Here is a 22458-nt window from a genome sequence, read left to right on the forward strand (position 1 = left end):
AATAATATTATTTTAATGTATTTTCAAGGAGAAGAAAAGAAAAAGTGGAAAGTATATTGAGTCCAATAATTTAAAATATATAATATTCAATGAAAGGATAAATCACCTCTAGAGTTTTGAAAATACAAAGCTAATACAGTGTATTTACTGTTATGCTGTTGGGCAGTAGGTGGCAAACTTCACTTTTCCTTTTCCTTGTATTTATTTTCAAACTACAGATAGCCAGAATTTCAAGAGACTTATTTGAGTTCTCTGCAAGATGTCATTTCTTGGCAGAAAGAATTTTTTGCTCAACTTTGAATTTTGAGTAGATAGTTTTTTTCCTACTTTCAGAGGATAGAATAAATGTGAATAAATGCATAAATTATTATTTCTGGACTGGATTTAACAAAAAATATTACTAATATAGCTAGTACATTGCAAATGAATAAGTATCTGCCAAATACCGTTCTATTTAATTTGTGTCATGGGGCTGTGTCATATGCATCTCCCCTAGTTATGAAGGTGTTTTATGAAAGATCAATTCCCAGTTTATCATACCTCATTTGCCAAAAACAAAATACTTGGCTGAAGGAAATGAAAATAAAGAAATACTGGCTTAAAAAAAATGCCAGTTACAAGGAAAGATGGCACTTGTGAATATTACTTTTCTGGTTCTTCCTGTAGGATAGTTCTGTGAGTAAATCTGATGGTAAATCAGTGAATTGGTCTAAGAAAGTTTCTTCCATATCATTCATAAATGCTCATAGCTGGTGTAGTATTGCTCTAAGACGAGTGGACCAAAAATAATAATTCTATGTCTGCAGGATTCTATAATGGAATGTACGAATGACCTTGGGGAAATGCCATCCAGGAAACAAGAGAGGCAGGAGATCACAGTTACTTAATGGCCAGAGAAAGAAACTTAGGAAATACCCATCTTAATGAATCAAGACGTTAAAAGTGGAAGTGATAAGTTCGTGCCTTCAGATTTGCAAGATTCTGTCAATGTAGCCTTACAGTAAAGTAGAATGAGTTTAGCTTGTCGCATTTCCTAGTTTATCTGGGAGGGTGACAAGGCACATGATCAAGGTCAATGCTTCTATACTGAAAAGGGATGACATATTTTTTTGTGCTATTTTGAGCTGGAGAACAGATGAAAACTATAATAAAAGTTCTCAGTGCTCTCACCTGCACCCCTTTGTACACCTACCCCCATAAATATTAATGTGATCCATAGTCATAAGAAGCTTATTTATCCCAAATTAGTCAAGAGTTACTTTGGCATGTTTTACAGCATATCCAATTGATTTCTAAGAAATTGGAGGTAATATTTTGAGCTGCAAATGACATATCAAATACTTATTTCCTACCAAATGATTGTGTCCTGCAGCTGACTGAGATCATTAGCAAAGTGGCTTCTCATAAGCTTTCCTTCTAATCTTTGACAGGTGGGGTCCTGGAGATATGTGGTATGCCCCAGATATGGCTTGTTTGATTGGTGTCATCCTTGTATATTTCTGCTTCTGAGAAAAGTTTCATTTGACCTTTAAGCAGCTGATTATTTCATTTGTTCTGGATGAAAAGTTTCTCCTGATGCCCTACTTAGCATGGTCTCAGGCTCTAAGCTGCAGAGATTTTTTTAATTTTTTTTTTTTTTTTTTTTTTTGCAACACGGCACTTTTTCCATTTCTGAATCCCTGCAAACGCTTTTGAAGCCAACTAATGCTGTCATCTTTACCACTGTAGATCTTGGAAAGCAAGAAAAAGGCAAGGAATAAACCAAAGCCCTAAGTGATTATTGTCAAATCCACCAAGCCATCCTTACTTTGTTGCATTTAAAAACCTATTGTTACCTGTGATGGTGAAAGACTGTAAGCTGTTGGTACTTTTGCAATCAGCAACTGTAACCATAGTGACACATTGAAGTGGCTGGAATGGGGAGGGAGGGGTGTAAATTCTAAAGTAGGCTTACAGACAGACACCAGGGTCAGAATAGTAAAAGTTGCCTTAGAGGAGAAAAGGTGGTTCTGAAAGAACAAAAATCCCATCATCCTCAGCCATGCATAAAATAGAGCCACTTAAAAAAAAACCCTTCCCAATCAACAGCATGGTACTCTTTACAGCTGGATGATTGCCATAAAAGAAAAGGGGTGGGAGGCAGAATCCTTGTCAGTTTTCTCTCAGCTCCTTTTCCCTGTTTATCACCAAGGGAACAGATGCAAGCATCTGCAAAGAGACAAAACAGTCCAACTTAAATCCTGTAGTATTTTAAAGTGAAACCAGCAGGATAGTGCCTGATGATATGCAACAATAATCTAAAGTTCTAAACTGTTTCTGTGAAGTATGACCTATGAAACTGCCAAGGCACCTTTCCCCTTTAAGGACCTGTGACTCGAATGCTAGGTGAATTGAAAGTGCAAAGTTGGGTGGGACAGGAGTTATTGCTGTTGGTGGGAAGAGAGACAGTTTGCAAACTCTTCAGGACCTCATTGCTGCAAATAGAAAAACTTTTGTTTTGTTATTGCAGAAATACATTCGTTCAGTTGAACACAGAGCATGAGAACAGAGGGCTAGAGAGCATTCTGGAGTTATACAAATAGCATGTGTAGAAACCACTCTTAGTTTTCTCTTTGACTGATTCATTACTTTTATGCTACTCACCTGTTGTTGATCAAAAGGTGGAATGAAATTGTATAAGCTTTTAAAACATTTATAATATCAATCAGTCGGAATAGAGCTGGAAGGGACCTCAGAGGTCTTCTAGTCCAATCCTATACCATTTCAGACAAATTGCTCCCCAGTCTTTTCTTAAAAATCTACAGCAGACATGTCAAACACAAGGCCCGGGGGCCAGATGCGGCGCGCGAAGTGGTTTCATGTGGCCCGCAAAGCCATCCTGGAAACAGTGAGGGAACGGCCCCTGCTGTCTTGGCCCTAGCCCAGGCCGGCTGGGAGGGAGCCATTGTACAATTTTGTGGTGGCCATCTATGCTGAAACGCATTCAGTCTTAGCTCCACAAGGCCGTCCAGAAACAGCAAGGAACCAGCCCTGCTGTTTTGGCCCCACCCCCTGGGTGCATGCTGGGGAGGTGACATCCTTTGTGAGGAATGAAGAAATGCACCATGCCTTGGCGCTTGCCCCAGTCCCACCCCCTTCTGCCAGAGACCCTCAGATCTGTCCCACTCCTGCCCAGGCCCCCACAGGCACCCTTGACGTGAACGATGTAGAGCTGGCCATGCCCACCCAGTAGGCCACACCCACTCCATGTCCATCCAGTAGGCCGCACCCACCCTGGCCACATCCACCGGGCCCCCCAAGGGCAACCGCTGATGCGGCCCTCAATGAAATTGAGTTTGACACCCCTGATCTACAGTGATGAAGCACCTACAACTTCTGGTGGCAAGTTATCCCACTGGTTAATTGTTCTCACTGTTTGGAAGTTTTTCCTTAATTCCACGTTGCTTCTCTCCTTGATTAGTTTCCATCCATTGTTGCTGATATCTAAGAAATAGTTTTGTAGATAGAAAGCTACACAATGAAAGAAAAAGCTGCAGTATTCAGCTATATCCTTTTGATCCGATCTGGGCAATATTTTATTTTCTTTGGATTTTCTGGACAAATATGTTATTTTCTTTGGATGAGAATTTTTAGCACCATATAGGAACATATTCCTTTTCTATTTCCCTAGCCTAGCCCATCCATTCATGTTTTGTTTGTGTCATGTACATAGCAGTTTCACTTGCAAATGTGCCTTTTTTGCTTCTCCCTGTCCCTGTGGAACCTCCAGATTCCACTCACCCCACCTTCTCTGCTTCAATCCAGTCCAATTCCTAACTCTTTCTTTGTATATAGCAGTTGCCCCCAATTTAACAGTATTTGCAGAAGTGTTGGAAAATCTGGCCAACAGCAACAAACATATGACCTATAAGGGGCTCCAACCACACAAGCCTAAAGCGTCAGAGAAGAAAAGATTTTTTTCAGTTTTTATTTAAAGTTATATTTAGCAGTGAATTTCATTTGACATGCAGTTAATAACAATCCAGATAGTCCTTGACTTACAGCAGTTTACTTAGTGACCGTTCAAAGATACAACGGCACTGAAAAAAGTGGTTTATGACCATTTTTCATACTTACAACCATTGCTGCATCCATATGGTCACATGACTTACAGATGCTTGACAACCTTTTGCAACTTCTGACAAGCGAAGTCAATGGAGAAGCCAGATTCACTTAACAAATGTGGGGAGAAAAGTTCTCACTTAGCAATATAAATTTTGGGCTCAATTGTGGTTGTAAGCTGAGGACTACCTGTACATCAATATAGGAAATCTTAATATTGGCAGAACAAAGGAGAAATAGCAAAAGTCATTAGATGGCCATCTAAGAGACAAAGAGGTTATGAAGAATTGTATTCTTGAGGCTCCGGTTATACCTGTGAATTCCTGTAGGGACAGTTTGCTAGAGGTGAAATAGTTGTGAATTTCAAAACCCTTTATCCCCTAGGTCAGCCCAAGGATTAGATGATGGACAGCTGTCAAAAATAATTTCTCCCTACTAGAACTATTACAAAAGCTCTTACCTGGCATCACCAGTATGACTTACAGAGAAGAGCGATTGAAATTGCTTTTTGCTTGTTGAGAACTATCCAAAAACAAATTGTGACAGATTTAGAGACGTGGATCCAACTTGAGGTTGTTACAAAGTTGGGGAAGGTTTTAGCTCCTGTTTCATTGTGGGAGTCTACTAATCTTGGTTTTTGCAGAATCTAGAAAATGGAGTGTGCAGTGTTTCTGTGCAAAAGCTTTTTGAAGCAATGACCATGTGTTGTATCGAGTTTGGTGAATCACAAAGTTTATGGGACATTATAATTTTTAATAAAAGGGAAAGGGAAAATTAATAAACATAATAAACATAGCACACATATCAATTGTATTTGATTGAAATCAAATAAATTCATGGTTAAAACAAGCTGCTCTTGATTTTTCACCATAATGTGTTGGGAAGTTCTCTGCCAATGGAGAAGTAATAAAAACTGTCAAGTTCATTTTTATTTTAGCGTTGGTGGGCTTTGTAGGGAATTTCTAGGGAATGCCTGTTAAATGTTTCTTGCACTATAAGTGAAGTTCAAAGGCAAACCTTCTTTTTGATGCTGAAAGGGGCAAATTGCTGAAAGTTACTGTTTAATGTTTGCCAAGCTGTTTGACTTATTATGAATGTTACTGTGGTTTTCTCCTTTTGATAATAGTCCCAGTGTTTTAAATTAGGAATGACTCACAAAGGATTTTATCTAATATCCTGTGTAATATGCAGTGTAATATAGCTGAAATCCATGTCATTGGTTCATTTTAAATATCTCGATCAATTTCTTTGTAAACTGTTTTCTAGTGATTTTAGTTAGTATATAAGCACTTAGGTTTTATCTATATGTACTGACAAATGTTAACTATCAGGATAAAGAACGTATTTGAGAATTCACTACAATATGCCTATTCATTCTTTTTCTTTCATATGGAAAACACTGAGCTAGCCTGAACTTTAAATGAATGCCCAATTGTGGGACCTGTATTCTGTTGTAAATTTCTCATTGAAGGAATAATACAAAATTCTTTAGAGTATTGTTGGGATTTTTAGATTTTATGCTGAAAGCATCTTTTTATTTTCAAGATGCTTTCATGTACTTTTTTTTTTTTTAAATCTCAGCAGCATATGTTTTACAGGGTATCTGGCTTTGCTTTCACATAATAGTGTAATATGGAATAGTCTGCAAGAATGTGTAGAAATAGGATTTGGTTCAGAAAATTGTTTGTGAAATGAAGTTTGCAGAACTTACATTAAGCGACATATCCTACCGTATTTGGTCAGATCTGTTGACAGTAGAATTATGTACTTCTTTTCTAGCCTATAGTGCAGATTGTCTATTTGGTTTTTTGGATTATCAAATGATAAAATAGGCACATTATCTCATTTAATGCACATTTTTCCACTGAACCTCTTGAATTTGCTTTGCTGCACGGACCTGCTACTAATTCAGCAAGCTGTCACTAATTCCAAATTCTATGTTGAAAGTCTTCTTGGTTATATGTTTCAGCATTGTAGTTGGACATTAATTAGTTCTGGGTATGAATTGAATCTCTTTAAAAATGAGAATGCCATTTCATGGGCAAAGAGATTGTAGTTGGGAAGCTACTTCTTTGATATCTTCAACAGCCAGATTTTCTTTAAAAACAAAAGACACAGCTGATCTCATCTCACATATATTTTCCCACATTTCATATATCTACACTTTATGATCTGTAGTTCTGTTTGAAGGAACACTCTTACACATTGCAAAATAGTAAATTATTTTGTTATATACACACATAAAATCCATTTTTAAGCTCTTGTTGCCATCTGGAGTGGCTAGGCTGGACTAGATCCCCTGATATAATGACAGCTATGTTCAGTTAAGAAATAGTTACATAGCCTTGCTTTATTGCCCTTTTGTTCATTAGGTCCTTGCTGTTTTGAAAACAAAGGGCTTAATCCTATTTAACATCCCAAGACAGGCTCTTAATTTTTTAAAATAATACTACAGTCCATGTGTATATACAAAGCCCACTCCAAAATTGTTAAGCTCCTTTACACTAATGGCGATGTAAGTTTCCTTTTTCCAATATTTTTCAGTGGGACTGCTTCAGTGTACTATATTTTAATACTTTTTAAATGAATTCTGGTCATGATGCACCATTATGAGGAGATAATAATCTCTGCTCAGCAATGAAAGGAGCATGATGTATAATCCAGAACCAGCCCTTTAATTATACAGCATCTATTTTGTGCTGTGTGTGTCATCTATTTTGCCATATTCATTGAAAGACCCTTCTGCTAAATGGCTTTTTCGTGTAGTCTCTGATTTAGTTGTTTACTGTGAAAATGAAACAAAATGCCAGGACTAGAATTAGTGGATGCATTCACCATCAACTTATCTTTGGCTGCCCACAAACTGATGACCACATTCTTATACAATAGATTTGTCCCCAAGGAGTCATGCTGCTGTATCAGTTGTAGTAATGATTTGTAATATAATTACTGGGCAGTAAATTGGGTAACATATGTGGAAGGTAAACCACTTGTGTATTTCTGGATAGTAGATTAACTAAACTTGTAAAACCTGAAGGTTGTGTAGAAAGCAGATATTTTACTACAGTAACAGATGGAAGGGACTAATGTTGCTTTGGCTTTAATACTGTTAGTACTGTTCTTCAGGGGGACTTTATGGAAAAATATGGAAAAAATAAACTTTCTAAATGGTATGCTGGTATAATTGTATTGAAGTTTGCATTAGAAATCGGCTATATCAATTGGATAAAAGACACCTGAAACCCAGCAAGGTATTCTAATTTGTTTGACTCCAATCCTGTCAACATTTCATAGTTCTATCTAGAACTTCTAAGGCCTACAAATTGAATGAGGTTGTCAGTGTTTCTTTCTTCCGTGACAAAAACTGTGGTTGTATGACTTGGGTTATAGTGTCCTCATGGGCCATTATGCTAATATTGTATTCCTACATTCATTTCTGTTTTTGTTTTTATTGGATTTAATCCTATACTGACTGCCTACTTTTGAGAGCAAGTAACAAAATTTCATTTTTGATGTGTGCCATGTGCCCACAGTAAAAATGACAATAAAGGTTATCTATCTATCTATCTGTTTATCTAGAAATGGGCTGCTACATGAATTGATATAATAAATTCTAGTATGCCTCCTGTTCTTCTGCATCAGAGATTGGAGCATAAACTTGGATTATCCCTTGTTTGCAAAATGAAATTGGTGGTATTCAATTGTTGATTGTCTTGTGCCAAGTATCATTTTTGCAATATTCTCTTGATACTATTATTTGTTTTGGTTTTTTTGTGGCCTGATAAGTAAATAGTGTGATTTTTATGACTGAAAGTATCCAATTTCAGTATCTTTCAATTTGCTGATGCCTAAGATACCATGTATAATTGATTCATTCATCTTTTACTGTGTTGAGCTTTTCCAAGTACATTCTTGAGGGGTCATGCTGGACTCACAGCTCCTGTACAAAAAGCTGGTAATAGCTGTAGCCAAGAGGGCTGTTGCATAGGTATGTCTAGTACGCCACTTGTACCGTTACTTGGACTAGGTGGGCCTTCAAACAGTCATTCACACCTTAGATAGCTCATAAATGGATTACTATAGCATACTTTAGATGAAGCTAACCTTGACGGCCACCTGGAAGCTATGCAACAGCATGAGCAGTGGTGTGCATACCTTGTTATGCCTAAGTAATCCCATAGCTCCACAAAATGCATTGATTAGGTACAGTTCAAGATACTGGTTATCTTTACAAAACTCTTTGTGATAAAGGCCTGATTATTTGAGGAACTACTCATCTCTGGTTCTTTCTGCTTGTCTAGTGTGATCAGGCATTATGTACATGCCCATCAATTAAATAGTATTGTCTTGTGGAATCTGGGAAGTCTTCATTATCATAGTGCCTACTCTCTGAAGATCCAGATGGGTCCCATCCTGATGTTGTTTAGGGAGCTATTAAAGACTGTCTAGTCTCCCAGGACCTAGGACAAAAGAACAAGTGAGCCTCTGCTGGATGGGTATTTGGCTATATATTGGTGCTGATTATGATTAGTTTTTCTCCTTTGTAATTTTTTACTTTTTTAATGATAAGCCTCCATGTTCCCACTATAATTCAGTCTTTGCAGCTTCAGATTTTCTTTTTTTTTCAGAGTAATGTAACAATTAGTTATCCAAAAAGCTTTAATCTAGTTATGTCATAAACACTATTAGATTCTCAGCTATTCCTCAACATGATGAGTGCCAACCAGCCCAAAGGACCGTGATTCATCATTATATTGTCAGTTACTTTTACCTTGTCTATTCATGTAATCTTCTTGGTAAAATAGAGAAGTGGTTTATCGTTGTTTGCAATTGATCATCTACCTCCAGCATCTTCCTATATTGCTGTTATCCACTAGAGTATAGATGTCTGTGTCTTTAGCTGGAATGACTGTCACACCTTGAGTAATCTTGCTAGAAGAATATATTTGTGATCTAAACTCCTGGAATACTTTGCTCATCCCTCCCAGGAGCACCCCACCCCACTGCACGAACCTCATACAAAACCTAAGAAGGCACTTTTTAAAAAATATCTATCTCTGAATTATTTGTTCATCCTCACATAGTCCCCTGAATGAGGCTTTGTACAGCTACTGCATTAGAGATCTGAAGAAGCTGTTTAATTTTATAGGCCTGGTAGAAAAATAAGATCGTGGAAAATGAAAGTCCACTAATAGATAAGGTTTTTAAAGCCATTGATATGTGTTGGTGACAGATGGCGATCATGACAGATTTTCAGTATCATTCACCATTGTATCTTGCTAGAGAGGCTTTTCAGCTGTTTGAAAGACATAATGCCTCACTGTAGTCCACTTTGAAGCAGAAATGAACTGGATTTATGGACAGGTGGGGGAGGAAATAACTTGAACCTTAGAAACTTAAAAGTCAGTTGTAACAAGGCACAATTGTTGAAAGCTGGGCCATTGTTTGAGAGAGATGGTGCTCTGCTTTTGGAAATCTGGGTACTTTCTAGATGTGTCATCTGTAGCTCCCAGATTTTCGCCACCAATGTGTCTGTTGTTGAGAATTGTGGAAATTGAAGGTCCCTTCTATGGTCCCTTAGTTGTTGTGGAGGCTTGTATGAAGAAAGGCCTCCTAGCAGGGAAGGATTTTTTTCAGTGCTCTTTCACTGTGAGTTCCATCATCTGAAATTAGGTGACCTTTCTTAGGCAGTGTTTTGCTGTGGAATTTTCTGTTTCCAAAAAGGCTTGCCTGCTTAGTGTTTTTTAGGTATGATGCAAATACATTTGCTTTTCCCACAGTTGTAACCTCTGACGTTTAGTCTCAGTCTTGCTTGAGTATATTTAGTTTCACTTCTTTATTGTGTTTTATTAAAATGGCACAGATATTTTGAACTGATGACTAATATGGAAAAATTTAAATACTTAACATTTGCATACTTTTTTTTAAATGCTGATTGTATGTTGGTGAAGGGGCAAATGTCCTGCTTTTTTTTTTTTGACTGATTTTTTTTTTGACAGGTCTAATCTAAAATGGCTTTAAAAATCTTACCACTTTGTGATTCATCTAAGAGGGGGAGACAAGCTTGTTATCTGTATATAGACATGAAAGTGAATGGAATTTTGGTTTTGAGGTTTTCCTCAACAGAAGTTGATAATTAATACCACTCTACAATGCCTAGATAAGGCCACACTTGGAATACTGCATCCAGTTTTGGTCACCACGATGTAAAAAAGATGTTGAGACTCTAGAAAGAGTACAGAGAAGAGCAACAGAGATGATTAGGGGACTGGAGGCTAAAACATATAAGGAACGGTTGCAAGAATTGGGTATGTCTAGTTTAACGAAGAGAAGGACAAGGGGGGACATGATAGCAGTATTCCAATATCTCAGGGGCTGCCATAAAGAAGAGGGAATCAAGCTATTTTCCAAAGCACCTGAAGGCAGGACAAGAAGCAACGGGTGGAAACTAATCAAGGAGAGAAGCAACCTAGAACTAAGGAGAAACTTCCTGACAGTGAGAACAATTAATCAGTGGAACAGCCTGCCTCCAGAAGCAGTAAATGCTCCAACACTGGAAGTTTTTAAGAAGAGACTGGACAGTCATTTGTCCAAAATGGTGTAGGGTTTCCTGCTTGAGCAGGGGGTTGGACTAGATGACCTCCAAGGTCCCTTCCAACTTTACTACTATTATTATTATTATTATAAGTGTTGGGAGATCAATTTTTTGTTGTTGTTCAACCTATTTTATTAAGATGTTGAGTATATCTTCATTTTTTCCAGTGTATAGCTTATAGGCTTTCCCGGAAAGCAGATATAGGTATTGAAATGTATAATCCTGACTTACTTCTTTGTGCAAGAACTGGAGCTGCTTATATTATGCAAGTGTGATAAGATTGCTACAAGGAGAAAGTAAGAATCAGTAAAAAAAAAAAAGTTTTTAGATTTCCGAGATAATCGCTTTTCCAGAACCTGCTCAAGTGGATGTACAGTACCTAATAAACAACAAATAAATTAAAGCTATAGGCGATAATCCTGTGTAATTACTAGTCTTAAAATAGACATTTATGTTGTGCTTTTCTTTAAGAAGCAAATCCGCATTTGCAGATCAGTAATGATTTTTCTTCCAGTCCAGGGAGCTGATCTTTCTTAGCAGTGAAATGATAGCTGCTGAGGCGAGGTAGGTAAATTGTCAGACTTGGAGTAGGTAAATAAATTCTGCTTCATCTCATGGAAATACATGGGATGACTTTAGGACAGTTGTTCTCATTTAGCCAACCCTATCTGACAGGGTTGCTGCTAAGCGGCAAATATGAAGAACAAGCTCCAAGCAAGCCCCCTTGAGTTATTGGAAGAGAGTCAGGAAATAACTGCAACAAATATATTGTTGCAATTAGTGCCATGAGGACGTAGCATAGGCAAATCTATGTATTTGGCTTCTTAAGTTTCTCACCTTTTGCAGTGAGAGCTTGGTCATCCTATTCCTGTATTAGTTTAATAAAGTGCTTTTTTAAAGTTGCCACCAAAATATGCATACATGTATATGTTTTTGCACTTTGCCAAACCTACACAATTTTTGCAAACATTTTTGGTACATACTTCTGTATACCATTTCATCAATCTATACAGTTTTCTGCAAACGTTTTCCTAAAAACATGATACTTTAATTAGTCAACTTTTTTTAACTTCACATATTATTTAAAACAAGCCAGATAGGGCATGTTGCATTCTAGTGTAAACTAAGCCATTTTTTAATTTCTATATCAATATCTCCATGCTAGTCCCATTGTTAAGGTTGCTTAAATACTTATGGGCTGGACATGTGAGTGGCCAGTGTAATGAACTATAGAAAATGGATGTTATATCACACTTAAGAATGAGGAACTGGAGAAGAAATAAAGGAATAACAGATGATAGAAATGTATAAATTAGATATGACTCTAAAATAGTTTATTTTTAATTATAATTTGTGGATTTTGTAGAGGGTTTTAAGATAGCCTGCTTCCGTCTGCTGATTACCATTAACATATTTCAGTTTGCATCAACTCAATGCTGGCCAGGTATTTAGAGGCAATATGTGACTGGTTTAGCCTTCACACAGCGGACAATCAGATCCCTCTGCTGTTGTCTCATCCCAACTAATATTTTAGTGGTTGGTTAGCAAGAATAGCCATGCTACCATTATGATATAATTGTAGCTGTTAGTGTGCCTGATTATTTAATTTATTTAATGAAGCTCTATTACACCATTAAAATGGAGGAAATAGGTTTGCTGAACTATCCCAAAGATGCTTTTTAACAACTGGACTTTCACTTAAGACAGTTCAGTTGCCTTGTGAAAAAGTATCTTTGGGACAATTATGACCTGGATGACTAAGTATCTCCATAGACATTTGCTGAATTAAATTGTAATTTCTAGTTGTTTGTTTTGTTTGTTGATGTGACATCAATATTGACAGTTATTTTTATCTTTGTGGAGGCAAAACAATTGGGAATCAATAGGTAATCTCTTTGTATATAAAGATATTGTGTTCAGTTGAAGAAGGCACAGCTAGTGCCTTTACTTAGTTGTCTTAGTTCTTGTGATATTGGTTTAATTTAATCTTATTAGGGGCCTCAGTGTGTATGTGGCTGGGCTTTTTTCCTCTTGATCGATGGGCAGTAACTGCTGCTTAAGATGATAATTTGAACTAGGCTAATATATTTGGGAATTCAAGCATGTACTGCTTTGAAGTCCGTAGGAGTGGGAGGAACAAAAAAAGCCTAGAGCAGACCTCCAGTAATGAAGCATGTTAAATCAAAAGAATTAAACTCAAAGTTTAGGGATGCAATTTCAGACACCTTATATATGTGTACATAGGCACAGACATCAGTCAAATACTTTTGCAAGCATTAGATTTTTCTGCCTTTACAGAAAGAATTTTTCTGCCCTTCCCATAGAGACATTAGCACCTTATGTTTTTTATGTAGAAAAACCAAGCCATTAAATAAATGCCAATGTTTTTCCATCTGTGTTTTTTAGTGGAATTGTTTTGTTGACTCTGACAGTCGGACAGATCTGAAGTGTATTGTTAAATAAATATGGAATATTTAGTTATATCAACAGAAATCCAGACCACTAGTTTAGAGCAGTTTAGAGTAAATTGACTAAATTGACATACCCAATGGAATTTTTGCTTTTCATTTATTTATTTTTGAGTGACTGGTTTTTTGAACTGCTTCAAATTTGTCAACATCCCGGGAGGTGTCCTATTTACAGGTGCTCTTGGTTGGACTCTGTGTATGTGTGTGTGTGTGTGTGCGTGTTTGTGCAAGTGAGTGTGTATGTGTATGAGTATTTGAAGTACAAGGGTTTTTAGTTTCTTCAAATACAGAGTTGCTAGCCAGACAAATAAAAAAGACAAAGAAACTAGAGATTTTCTAAACAGCCAGAGGAATGACTTATAGACTTTACATTTACCTAATGCAAATAAGAAAACCTATTCCTAGACTTCTGGTATGCAGTCTGGGTTTTTGGTCCAGAGCACTTTAAAAAAAATATATAGGCAAAGTAGTTTTGGAATAAGAATGCCAAGTTCTTCCAGACATTGTTGGTTCAAGCCTGTGTCTGAAATAGCTTATAGTTGCTTCTTGCAAGCTGATGTTGGACTGAAGTTCTACCTATTTTTACATCAGAACAGCTAGATTATTTTTCACGTATTTTATCTGTGTTGATCCCAGGATCGAGGTCAGGGATATAGTATTCCTTGCCTAGATTTGTTTGTATATCCCTTCATTAAAGGGTGACAAATTTGGGGGAAAACAAGCCTTTTTAATTTAATTTCCTAAATAATGTTAAAGGATAGCAACTATAATATTTGTATGTTTTACAAACCCAGGACATCCGCAGCTGATTGACAAGTGGCAAACACCTAGGCTGAATTCCAAAAATACATTTTTCATTTGTGCAAGTAGTCCCAAGTGTCTACTTTTGCAAACAATCATGTCAGTTGAGCCAAGAATATATGGCACTCAATTACTGATTCTCAAAAATTAGAAAATGACTATGTTGTTGGGACTGTAAACAAGTTGCTCACATGAGAATTGAATTGGATAAGATCTACATTAGAGCTTCTTCTATAAGTGAAGTTAATTGGTTATTAGTTAGTATAAGTTAGTGCTCGGTTCATACTTTTCCAAAATATAGTTAATATTGCACTTAATAGTGCAATGTCATATCTCCTCTGTTTAAAAGGCACACAGGACATATATCTGTGACTGCAAGATGATCAGAAAGTGCTAGAAAAGCCTTGTGTTTGGTCAGCGTACCAGTTGCTACTGTATGTATTCAGGTTTTCTTATCAGAAAATTTGTACTTTTGTATACTATACTTTGTCATGCACATAAACTTCGATACTTTTTTTTTAAAAAAATCACTTTTTAAAAAAACTACCAATCTCTTGGTGACTTGATCACTTTCTACTTTACAGGTATTGCTTGCTTATTGACCATTCAGTGACCATTCATTCTTATGATGATGCTGGAAAAAATGTATGGCTAATTTATGACCATTTACAATTTTTGCAGCCTCCCTCAGTCACATGATCACCATTACAAGCAATTTGTATTATTGTATGCCTAACTTGTGTTTTTTTTTTCTGCCATCCATCCACCTCTATTTTGCAGAGCAGAGAGATTGGAGAGGAAGGCTCTGTAAGAGAGTAAGCTGTTTCCTCTTCTTTACATAGAAAGCAATGTGATCATGCTGGCACTGAGAGCCAGAGGTACACTATGCAAACAACTTATAGTACACTCTTGAAATCTCTTCCTCTCCAATCTCTCTACTCTTTAAGGGGAGGGAGAAAAAAAGCAAGATTTTTGTAAGCAATTTAGTCTTTACCTGACCCCTTCCTGCTGCAGATAAAATTGCTTTGCTTTCAATGTCTAGAAGAGCTAGCAGCCTATTCTCCCTTCAAAGACAAAAGACATTGGAGAGGAAAGGATTACAGAGAATATTTTATGCTGTTTGTGTAGACTGCTTGCGGCTTTTAGCCCAGGGCTGGGGGGGGGGGTATTTGCATTGCTTTTGGGGAGTGGTTAGGAAACAAACAAAAGCAGAAAATGTGAAACTGATTAGTCTTGCCTCTTTCCAGCCAGAGTCTGCAGTTGTACTTTACAGTATGTGATTTACCACTTACTGACCACTTTGCTTAGCAGTGGAGTTGTCAGTCCCGATTAGGATTGTTAAGCAAGAACTACCTGTATTTCAGAAGCTAAGTTTTTTCTGTGAATCAAATCTTAGTCCCTTCTGTTCAGTTTCACAATACTTATAAAAAAATTCCCTATTCTCGGTTAAGTATCCCACAAATGAAACTGATAGTAGCATTTATTGTCTTCTGCTTGTTGACCTTGGCAGCACATGGAAGCCACAATTCCTCAAAAGAACGGTCTTAAACAGACAGACTTTGTGTGTATCTTGAAGAAAAACAGAGTCAAGAAGAATGGGGTAAAACATGAATGGTGTATTCTGAAATGCTTTAACATTCATATAAAGCTGACCCTTGGACATAATAGGATATGCTTATGCATGCTCAATCAACTTTTTCTCTACTTGTATATTTGCAGGCCATTCTTCCTTAACCATGGTGTCCTCTGTATCATGTGTTTGCTTATAGTTTTCACTGGCAACAGTTGATCTATCTACATTGTCAATTCAAAATCTTACTAGAGCAAATGTTGTGAACCCCATCCTTTAAAAAAAAAACAAAAAGACAAAAAAACAAAAACAAAAAACCTTCAGCTTCCTACATAATTAGCCATTCTGGCTAGAGCTGCTGGAAACTGTAAATTAAAAACAGTTGCCCTAGATCATGCAGTTAGGAGAGGATACTTGTTCATGAAAAACTTTAATAAGATTCTCATTTGTTCTTTAAAAATTGAACTTTTCAGAGAAATGGATTTACCAGTAATATTTAATTTTGGGGGAAACTATTCAGAACTAACTTTCACTGACTTGACTTGATGCTGGTTTTAATTACTTAGGGCTTCAGCTTAATCTTTACTTTTTCTAAGTAAAGTTTTTGCATCAGTCTGTGTATGAATGGATTCTTACCTACTTAGTAGCCATTGTGTAAACAGTATCCAGTAAAGATTGTTGATCACTTTACCTCTCAGAAGACTCAGTCTTTCTCCCCCTTATAATATAATGTGTAGCTGAAAGCAAGCAAAAAGTGAACGGTTTTCAGCTGTGTATATCTAAAGATTGCATTTGAAAAGAGAAGTACTGGTCAGAATTGTCCAAAGCACCTGAAGGCAGGATAAGAAGCAATGGATGGAAATTAAACAAGGAGAGAAGCAACCTAGAACTAAGGAGAAATTTCCTGACAGTGAGAACAATTAATCAGTGGAACGATTTGCCTCCAAAAGTTGAGGGTGCTCCAGCACTGGAATTTTTTAAGAAGAAATTGGGCAACCATTTGTCTGAAATGTTATAGGGGTTCCTGCCTGAGCAAGACTCCTTCCAACTCTGTTATTCTGTTATCTTCAAATATTCCTTATTGTATCTTGTTAATCAAAAATTAGAGAAGCTTGTTTCTTGATTGATCATTTCTAGTCCTGCTTGGTTCTGGTTCTAGAACCTACAGTATATCACTAAATTTTACATACAGTTAAGATAAACATAAATCTTTCAAGAATTAGATGTAATTAACAGTTTAAAGAAATTTTAGAAATCTAAATAATGAAATACATATAACCCACAAATTATGACCACATTTGGAACAGGAATTTTCATCGCTAGTCAGTGCAGTTATAATGTGAGGCATAATATGACCAGACCTGTTTTTACTACCATTTTCACTATGTTTGTTAAGCGAATCCGGCTTTCTCAATTGACTTTGCTTGTTGGAAGCTGGCTGGGAACGTCACACACTACAATGACACATTGCAATCACATGACCCTAAGATGCTGCAATTGTTGTAAATATAAGCTGATTGCCAAATGCCTAGAATTGTAATCTCATGACTGCAGGAGTGGTATGAGAGTCATAATTTTGAAATGGATCGTAAGTCACTTTCTGAGGCCATCATTAAACAAACAGTTATAAATTGAGGACTACTTGTACCAGCTACCTGGAAACTAAAGTTCATCTGGGCTTTTATTTATTTTTTAATGAATATATTTTGCTAGACAGAATTTTAAAAGAAAAAAAAGACCAGACCAAGTAGAAAAACTCAGATTTTTTTTTAAAAAAAACAACATTTCGGCTGCAGCATAATAAATAAAACTTCAGTGGAAATTATATACCTATCACCAGCATCTGGAATAGACTTCTAATGAAAAACAGTTAAAAAGAGTCTGTACTTTTATCATGTTTATAATAGTTATGACTTGGAATATCAGAGTATTTATCATATTTCAATAATGAAAATGTCATAGCATTCTGTATCTGTACTCAGGTGCATCACATCTATTACATTAGAATTGTTTCTATTGTTTCTGTTATAAAATATTTTTAATGTTACATAATAAACTATTAGAGATAAAGTACAGTTTCCTTTCTTAGTATTTTGGTATAAGATTCCAAATAGCTGTCGATTCTTCTAACATACCTAACTTTATTAATTTTATATTCTTCTAATTTTAAAAATGCAAAGGCTTGCATTTTGCTGGTATCATCTCTCTTCCTCACATTGCTTCATAAGCACTCTTAAAAAATATAAAATGGTGGAAGTTTTTAAGAAGAGACTGGACAGCCATAGGGTTTCCTGCCTGGGGGTTGGACTAGATGACCTCCAAGGTCCCTTCCAACTTTACTATTATTATTATTGTTGTTGTTGTATTTTGTTTTGAAAAATAAAATAAAATAATGATGGGAAGTGGGAAGGATCCTTGAGGCTGAAAACTTCAAAGGCAACATCCTAACCAGTTTTATCCTTTGCACAGGCTTTCTCCTCTTCCCCAAAGTAGCTACATTGTGAGAGCACTCACATTTTTTTTTCAAATTTCAACTGTAGGCGCACTGGTCCAAAGTCCTTGAAGAAATATTCTAACTACCTCAGTTAAGACACGTGCTAGGACTCCCAGGTTCGATCTGCAAAAAATGATGGATGACCACTGGTTGGCAGCAAAAAAATGCAAGAAACTTCAATGCTTCATTGTCACTGCACTGTTTCAATCCAGATTTAATAACCCAGATGGATACACGTACTTTAGTGTCCCCATACAGCAGGGGTGTCAAACTCAATTTCATTGAGGGCCGCATAAGCATTGCAGTTGCCCTCAGGGGGCCAGGTGGGTGTGGCCAGGGTGGGTGCAGCCTACTGGATGGGTGTGGATGGAGTGGGTGTGGCCTACTGGGTGGGTACATCGTTTGTGACAAGGGTGCCTGTGGAGGCCTGGGCATGAATGGAATCTGAGGGTCTCTGGCAGAAGGGGCTGGGATCAGGGCAAGTGCCAAGGCATGGTCCACTGGAGGAATCTCGCTGTTCCTCTCAGGCCATGTGGGGGGGGGGACTTATGGTGCTAAGACTGAATGCGTTTCAACATAGATGGCCACCACAAAATTGTACATTGGCTCCCAGCTGGCCTGGGCCAGGGCCAAGGCAGAGGGGGCTGTTCCGTCATTGTTTCCAGGATGGCTTCGTGGGCCACACAAAACCACTTCGCCTCTGGGCCTTGTGTTTGACATGTCTGACACACAGTTATCGTAAGAATATATTTTAAGAAATATTGTGGAACTCTTAGAAACAATATTGGATTTACTTAGTATGGACTATTGAAACCTCTTGAGTTTGAATAGTCTTGGAATGTTTTGTTTTGGAATGTTTCAAGGCCCCTACACCAAGAAGTGGGTTTATGTGTGCCTTCAAGTCATTGTTGATTCTTGGCAACTGCCATGCCAAGTCCCTGCAGTTTTCCTGGTTATATTTCAGAAGTGGCTTGTCATTGCCTCCTTCCCAGGGCTGAGACAGAGGGATTGGCCTAAGGTCACCCAGCTGACTTCATGCTAAGGTAGGACTAGAATTCCTGGTCTCCTGGTTTCTAGCCTGGTGCTTTAACTGCTCCCTCAAACTGGGCCTCTCTCAGCAACTAGCCCAAGAACTTCTAGAGAGTTTTCATAATTGAAGCTGATTTGAAACTAGGTTTCTGTCATTCTAAGTGAACTTTCATCCCTGTTATACCATACTTAGCAAACTAATTGTTGGGTGATTTGAATGAATGTAGTATTCAACCCCAATTTATTCTATTAACTGGGGAGAGCATTAACAATTCTACTGATTAAAGCAAAAGAACCTTGCAGTCCATGGCAGGAACAAGATTTATATCTTTCCTAGACAGCCTCTTTTAATAGCAAGAAGACTTGTTTGCCAGTATTTTTGGACAGACAATTCCCATTTTGCTGCAGAACTAATAGTACTGACCCAGTTAGCAGATAGCTTCTCAGATAGTTGCCAATAATAGTTACTAGTCAGTCTCTGTTTGTTATTATGCAACTGACGTTTCTGGTTCTTGGCTGAATTTGTTATACTGGCAGTTTATTGTGGAACAATATATGCTACTTTTGACAGACTTTCATTTCTGCTATATGTAAATATAACTGTACAAGAGCTGAATGACATCACTAGATTCTGTAAGGAAAAGAGATATACTAAGAATATATTCTGACAAATTTAAATTAGACAAACACAGTACATTGTCACTTAGAATCTTAAGCCATGGTTTGAAAAAAAAATCAGGTTCTTTAAGCAGTTGTTGGCTGCACAGAAAGTATAAGGCTTCCAATAAATAGCATTCATTTATAAAAGAAAGCTCAAGTTAGGACTGGCTTATTTAGTCTAGACATCATTTTCCTTGCCAAAAGTTATTTTTCTCAACTCTGCCTGTCATAACTGTTTGATTAAGGGAGTCCAAGTTTTTTATATATCAGGATAATTTTCTTGAGCTCTAGAGTGAGTGATATTTGAGCTTATACTATAAACTGTAATGATTTTTAAATTTGTTTCAACGAAGAGGCCATCACAACTCCCATAGTCATTTCTTTCTGCATAAAAGCAACATAGGGAATGTTAAGCTTTCATGACCCATTGATTGTGTTTGGCCACTGCTGGGTCCCATATATTGGCTTTAACACACACACACACACACACACACACACACACACACACACACACAACTGAAACTTTAAATTGGCCAAAGGCTGACTATTGAAATGGGTGGTTTCGTTGTTACAAGTTGCATGTCAAAATGTTGCTTTCAATTCCTAGTTAATAGCTCATTCCTGTAAATATAAGCACTTTGAAATCACAAACGTCTCTGTATAAATTTACTTAACTTACTTATACAATAAATGGTGAACTTTTATGAAACCAATAGACCTCCAAAGTGTTCAACTTTGGATAGGCTATTCCAGTGATGGCAAACCTTTTAGAGACCAAGTGCCCAAAAACTGGCCCCGCCCCCGCTCCACCCCTGCCCCGCCTCCACTCCGCCCTCACCCTGCAGGGCCACTCACTGCCTCCAGGGCCCACCGCAGATCATCCAGGCAGCCCAGCAGTGCCATGGCGGCCATGCCCTCTGCCCGCACCCCGCAGCATCAACTGTGCTCGATGGGGCGTGAGTGCAGAGTCTTGTCTACACTACCTGGCTGCCATGTCCTTGGCTGTGCTGCTCTGCGTGGTCCACGCTCGGGGGTGACTCTGGTGAGGGGGTCATGGGGGGAGCTGCTGGTGAGGAGGGAGTAGGGGGGGAGGCAAGGCTGGGGCAACGGCATGTGTGCCCACAGAGAGGGTTCCGAGTGCCGTCTCTGGCACCCGTGCCATAGGTTCGCCACCACTGGTCTATTCCGTATATTATGATTCCTTGGTAGTGGCTTTCACAAGAAAAGAGAAGAGATTATGACAACAAGCCAACAATTGTTACTGCTATGTATGAATGGAACCAATATATAAACATAATTTTTTACCGAGTGATCAAGATGATGATATTTATTACATTTGCTATAACCTCCTCCTCAAAAAAACCTTCTAAAATATTAATTATATCAGTAAGAAAAAGAAAGTATCTAAATTGTTTGGGAAAGATTGGGAGGCTTTGTGCTTGCAAAATCTTTTATTTTTCTCTAGAACCCCAAGATCCATCATCTGGAGAAAGATGAAAAAAAAGAGAATTAAAATTTGAAAAATCAGAGTTTACAAATTTATTTGAATGCTAAAACTGAAAAACACTCACAATCCTTTTACATTAAACATCCATCCTTAGCTGTCCAAGCCTTCTTCATTTTAGTAATATAATTTTTAGGAGGAAGAAGTAGCAATTTCATTGTGGTTTTTATTACACTGTGAAAGGCAAAAATTCTCATACAATTAAATAAAACATCTAAAAGAAGTAAATCTACTTATGACCATCCTTGTTTTATTATGTGCTCCTGGCTGCTGATTTAAATGGTAGACTACTGATCTGTTGCAGGCTTTATCCACACCAAGAATTGGATGTAACTTATTCTTAATAATCTCTGAAAATCAACGATGTTGCATTAGTAAAAATGTTCAGTTAATTAAATATTTGAATCTCTTTCAGAATTCACTGTAATTGTTTTAAAGATTGGTTTTATTCCAGTAGAATATGGGACTTGTCTTTTTATCTTTCCCCTCCTTTTTTTTCAATTGCACTAAGCTTAGAGCTGAAATACATACTTATGTTCTGCATCATGGTGAATTGAGAGTTTTAAGTCTTCCACAATCATAGGAAGAATAGGCATTTACTAGAGTTCAATTGTAAGAAGGAAGGACAGTTATTTTCTTGTATGTTTGCAACTATCACATAGCAAATTTGCTTAGCTTATTTTTTTTTAACATCAAGATTTAAATATAGTCTTAAAAATTATTATTTGTTGTTGTTATTAATGTCATTTCTGACCAACATAATGTTTTGCTATCAATTTCTCTGTTTTTCTTATTTCTTTAAACAGAATTATCCCTCTTTCATCCCAGAGCTTGATGATGAATGTACATCAAGGCCAAACACATGAATATGTTATCAAGCCTAAGTATTATCCATCAAAGAAAGTGCTCTCAGGAGAACAGTCCACAGAGAGCTCTTTACCTCTAAGAATGAGCCAGGATCAGCTTGCAACATCATATCAGAGTAAGTATGGCTGAAATGCTGCAGTGAAGTAAATAAACAAAAGTTAAAAAGAAGGTATGTTATTATAATAAGTAAAAATCAATAGTAAATGTCTTCTGTATTGTTGCCAAAATCACTACATGAGCATATGTGGGAATTCACTAGCGGTTGAGTTCAGCTTGAAAGAGACATTAATTTGGAATCCAAAATGCAAAGGTCTTATTTGTCTTGCAGCAAAAAAAGATCTGAGGTGATGGATTTGGAGATTCAGATTC

General features: G+C 37.2%; 1 protein-coding gene across 3 annotated transcripts in view; it reads left to right on the plus strand.

Moving 5' to 3' along the window:
• The window catches only part of LTBP1 (latent transforming growth factor beta binding protein 1), a 196184-nt gene that overhangs the window by 33032 nt on the left and 140694 nt on the right, over positions 1-22458 (plus strand). For all 3 annotated transcript variants that reach the window (XM_039352347.1, XM_039352349.1, XM_039352350.1), the window contains exon 4: positions 22029-22204. In XM_039352347.1, the coding sequence (XP_039208281.1) occupies positions 22029-22204 (176 nt within the window). The remainder of the gene's footprint in view (positions 1-22028; positions 22205-22458) is intronic.

Source organism: Crotalus tigris, unplaced genomic scaffold, assembly GCF_016545835.1.
Source record: "Crotalus tigris isolate CLP2741 ecotype Arizona unplaced genomic scaffold, ASM1654583v1 scf7180000018420.1175843, whole genome shotgun sequence".
Taxonomy (NCBI): Eukaryota; Metazoa; Chordata; class Lepidosauria; order Squamata; family Viperidae; genus Crotalus; species Crotalus tigris.